General features: G+C 35.7%; 1 protein-coding gene across 1 annotated transcript; it reads right to left on the bottom strand.

Moving 5' to 3' along the window:
* Window positions 1-2,676: 2,676 nt before the first annotated feature.
* LOC111916642 (2-Cys peroxiredoxin BAS1, chloroplastic) lies at window positions 2,677-4,588 on the bottom strand. The gene is made up of 7 exons (XM_023912312.3): window positions 4,275-4,588; window positions 3,993-4,064; window positions 3,813-3,894; window positions 3,645-3,724; window positions 3,415-3,540; window positions 3,227-3,340; window positions 2,677-3,122 (listed from the first exon to the last, which is right to left on the bottom strand). The coding sequence occupies exons 1-7, from the start codon at window positions 4,479-4,481 to the stop codon at window positions 3,006-3,008; spliced, it is 798 nt and encodes a 265-aa protein (XP_023768080.1). The 5' UTR covers window positions 4,482-4,588; the 3' UTR covers window positions 2,677-3,005.
* Between the last annotated feature and the right edge of the window lie 517 nt (window positions 4,589-5,105).

Genomic DNA, 5,105 nt, shown 5'->3' with positions numbered 1-5,105 from the left:
CTGACTTTAGACCGTCGTTAGGCTTTAGGCCTTCTTGAATTTAGGCCCATGTTGGGCTTTAGGTAACCTTTAGGAAATTGGGCCACTATTAGGCTTTTAGTCCCATTGAGTTAGGCCTCGGATATTGGGCCAAGTGCGGAAAGGGTAAAATGGTCTTTTACCATTGGTGTTAGACCAATGAACTAGATTCTTGGTTATGGATTCTGACTTGATTATTAATTGGGGTTTTATGTGGTTAATTAGTGCGGGGATTCTCCGATTCAGCGCCCGAGCATCTATTGACTGACAGCAAACTGAGGTGAGTTTGCTCACTATACTGTAGGACACTAGGATATGTTATGTGTTTGTAGTCTTTGTGACTCTTGTTGTATGTGTTATATGCCTACGTGCCTATTTGTTATATGTATGTGGGATGAAATAGACCCGTGTGTGAAATAGGCTCGATATAGCCTTGTGCTGACATATGAGTTGAAATAGAGCCGATACGGCTTGGGCCAACGCATGAGTTGAAATAGACTCGGGGGTGAAATAGACCCGACACAGCCTTGAGTTGGTGTATATGTATGGTATATGGTATTTTGGGGAACTCACTAAGCTTCATGCTTACGGTTTTCATTTTATGTTTTAGGTACTTCCGGATCGAAGTGGAAGAGCTCGGGGTGATCACATCACACACACCATGATTTTGCAATTATTTGACTCTGATGCGTTTTGGATGATTATGAATACGTTATGATTTCCATTGGGTTTTTATTAAACACGTTTGGTTGATGTTTTAATTAATATGAAAATGAAAATTTTTGGTTTGAATTTTAGGACATTACATCATGAGCAACATTTTCAGACGTTCTTGTGTGCTTAGCATCATAAAAATGCAATCTTGATTCATTCCTTTCACCCATGCAAGAGAAATGAAGCTTGGGGTTATTTAATAAGCTATGGTTTTAGTTTTGGGCACCTTTTAGCCATGCAAAGTCCTAAAGTTGGAAACTTTATGATTTAGGATGATATTTGGGATTAGATCTGAGTTTTGGTCATAAGGTCTTAAGGGAATAAGTGCTTAATGAAGAGGTTGGACTTGGCTTAAGTACGTAGAGCATACCAAAGTTGTACACAATGCTTACATAGTTAAAGTCCCGTAATCTGTGAAGGAACTCTCTACGTCATGCGTAGTGATGGAGTACGTAGGGCGCACTCAGTCTGATGTAGGACTTTGACTTTTGACCATTGACCATTGACTTTGACCAAGTTCAACTTTAGGTCATTTTGGGTAATTTGAATAGCAGATTGAGATTGTGTCCATGTTTATTGTATAGGTGACCTATAGATCAGTATTTGGAGCAGTGATCTGTTCAACTATCTTTCAAACTGTGATTTAGGTTTTTCTCACTATACTTGTGGGTTGAAAGCACCAATTTCGGCCCACTAGGTTATGTATTTTGGTATATATGATGATGTTATGCTAGTTATATGATAGATTAGTATATTTGTATGATTACATGTACTTGCTGGCTATGTGTTTATTTTTATATGTTGCATTTGTCGACATATTGTGGTTAGGTTAAGGCGGTCATGCTTTGTGCTGAAGGCTAAGATACCCGAGGCAGTTTTGATGGGTTGTAGGCCCTGCGAGGCGGTCCAATCAGGCCGAAGGCCTGGAGAGCAGTCCAGATAGGTTGTAAGTCATGCGAGGTGATCCGGTCAGGCTGAAGGCTCGTATATGCATGTTATTTGTTTGGTTGTGTGTGATACTTTGAGGAAACTCATTAAGCTATGGTTTACAATTTGATTATATGGTTTCAGGTACTTCAGATGACATGGGCAAGACGAAGGCTTGATCGTGCACATCATCCTGAATTTGTATGTGTTTTATGATTTTTGAATACTCTGATTTATGATTGCAATTTTTGGAAACTTGTTTTGTAAAACTTATGGATTTGAAATGATTTTAAAAATGAAAATTTTGTCTTAATTTTTAGGATGTTACATTTAGAGGCCATACCAAACATGTTGAATAATGTTATAGACCAATTCCGAGGTTGTCAAATAGGCAAACAGTATTAAATTCAAGTTTTTTTTTTTTTTTTTTTTTTTTTTTTTTTTTTTTTTTTTTTAATAAGCTAAAGAAACTTGCTCCCAAACACGCCCTATGTGTTCTATTAGTTTATATTTATATACTATACCGATGAGCATGGTTCTTAGGAAGAGTGATCCATCTAGTTCGTTTGACCACTTTGACCTTCCTTTCGCCTTTTTCCCTTTGCCCATACACACTTTATGTAGTTTTACCAATGGCCACAATACTTTTATCATCTATCCCTTTTCGTCCTTTTGAATTTTATGGAACATTGAAGTTATTGTGCATTAGACATTAGCCACAAACCTTTTAATATTTGTGATATTCAGTCCCTTTGACTACTTTGACCTTCCTTTTGCCCCCTTTTCCCTTTGCCCACAGACTTTATGTAGTTTTGAAAATGGCCACAATACTTTTATAATCTATCCCTATTCGTCCTTTTAAATATTATGCAGCAATTTTTACTAATCCACTATTAGGTCTTTCTTCCTTTTTGTTCTTCTATTTTTGTTACCGACTGTTCCGTCAACGCGGGACATCAGATTTAAATTACAACAAATATAGCTGGAAACGAGTCAACCACACACTAAAGGGCAAAGTGGTAATTTCCTTATGTACTACTTATTTATAAAACAAAACCAGTTGAATCTTGAATATTACATTTGACACCATTAAGAACACATTAATTCGCAATTTTGTTTCAAGATTCCTTTCAATCCAAATTATGGTTGCATAACTTACTCTACATAATTCTTGAATCTTCAATAATCTTGTGATGCACAAGATTATTGATAAGATGCACAAATTTATGCATGATATGCATCCCATTAATTATAATAAAACTTTTTAACATTAACATATAATAGTTCCACAAGTTTTATTACCCCGAAAAAAAAAAAAAAAAAAAACTCTCATAATCCAATTCCAATCATACTGCTGCAAAGTATTCCTTGCTGAGTTTAGGATCTGGCTTCATTGACTTCTCCCCTGGCTTCCATCCAGCTGGGCATACTTCATCTGGGTTCTCTTGTACAAATTGCAATGCCTACAGTACAAACACACATGCATCTCAATTCTCAAACACCATGAACATCTAAAGAAAATGTCTATGAAGACTAAAGAGAAGAATCTTGAAAACCCAAATGGTACCTGAAGTGTTCTCAATGTTTCATCTACACTTCTCCCAATTGCAAGATTGTTGATTGTGGAATGCTGAATAACACCTTCTTTATCAATTATGAAAAGCCCTCTCAATGCGATTCCCTGAAATGTAAAGATCAAGAATTGATATAAGTTTTGTAAAGTGTTTACAATTTAGGTTAAAGAAATTAGTGTACCTGATCTTCGATCAGAACATTGAAAGCTTTTGAAATTGATTTGGTGACATCAGAAACCAATGGATAGTTCAAATCACCAAGGCCTCCGGATTTTCTATCTGTTTGAACCCATGCAAGATGGGAGAACTAGGAAAATGAACAGAATATAGTCATCATTTTAGCATTAAGATATATGAATTAACAACAAAAGCATCATGAAATAATTTGCGAATGGAATGTATATTGTATACCACACTGTCGACAGAAACACCCAAAATTTCAGTGTTTATCTTGTCAAATTCGGCATGGCGATCACTGAAAGCAGTGATTTCTGCATATATCAGAAACATAATGAGGCGAAATGAGAATTTGTTTACCAAAAAAAGTAAACAGATTAAGTGAAGAGATGATGGAATCACCAGTTGGGCAAACAAAAGTGAAGTCGAGAGGGTAGAAGAAGAGAATCACGTATTTCTTCCCAATGTAGTCAGAGAGCTTAACCTGTAATCGCAAATTTCATAGAGTTAAAAGAAGTTCATGATTATTTCAAGGTGCTATTATCAAAAAATATGAAGGTCATGACGAATCAATTTGATTACCTTGATGAACTCTTGATCAAAAACAGCTTCTGCTTCGAAGTCTGGTGCGACATTTCCAACTAGTGGTAGTCCCTACATACATAAATAAAGTCGAGATGAGAGATATATTTCACAAATCAATCTCACTGAGATAGGACATTTTCAGACTCAAATCAGCGATGTGTAAAATCGAATATCAAACAGAAGCTGAATTCAATTACTCTTCTCTAAAGTAACGACTTCTAAGGAACAGATTTCAGTCAACGAAGCAAAAACAAAGCGATGGGGAAACAAATAACTTACCGCTTTGACAACGAATCCACTGTGACGGGTGGTAGAAGCGCGAGCGGGGAGGTTGGAGCGGAGGGACTTGGATCGGAAGTTGATGGAGGAAGAGTTGGAAAAACTTAGGGTTTGAGAAAGATTGGATGATGATTTGGGGGAAATGTAAGAGGAGTTTCTAGGGTTTGTAGAAGAAAGAAGAGCAGCTGAAGCAGATGAACAAGCCATTGGTGAGAGATCTCCTCTCTAGTCTCTACCTCTGTGATAGAGTGTTTTTAGGGTTGGTTATATGTATGGTGGGGAAGTGATAGATGGGGGGATAAATCAAGATAGTGTGGGTGTCGAATAGGACGACTATTTGTGTAGAACAATCTGTTGACTTAAGGTCAAAGATACCAATGGAGTGTGTCCATAATTTGTTGACTTTTTACTCAACAAATTGTCTATATAAAAAACATGCATATAAAACATATTCAAAATTGAAAAACAAATTTTTGATTAGGTTTGGAAAAAGAAAGACCTTTTAATGTACATTTTTTTATTTACACTTTAGTAACTATTTAAATTTAAATTATGTTTGTTTAGTCTTAAAACTTTGTTTAAGTTGTAGTTGAATTTCTTATTTTTAAGGGTTATTGTCATGGAAATCTCATAAACTCATGTTTTCGATTTTAAATGGCTCTAAATTTTTTTAGTTTTTAAGCCATTAAACATTGAAACTACTTATCAATAAAAGAAATGAAATGGTTAAAAGGTATATCCCAAGCATTGTTTTGATGATCTAGCGTTGTTATGATAATATGATCTATTTTTATGCCCATACATGGTCCGGATGTTGAGTTACATCCATAT

This window comes from Lactuca sativa, chromosome 1 (genome assembly GCF_002870075.4).
Source record: "Lactuca sativa cultivar Salinas chromosome 1, Lsat_Salinas_v11, whole genome shotgun sequence".
Lineage (NCBI taxonomy): Eukaryota > Viridiplantae > Streptophyta > Magnoliopsida > Asterales > Asteraceae > Lactuca > Lactuca sativa.
Note: the sequence above shows the minus strand (reverse complement) of the source record. Positions and strands in the feature narration are given on the sequence as shown.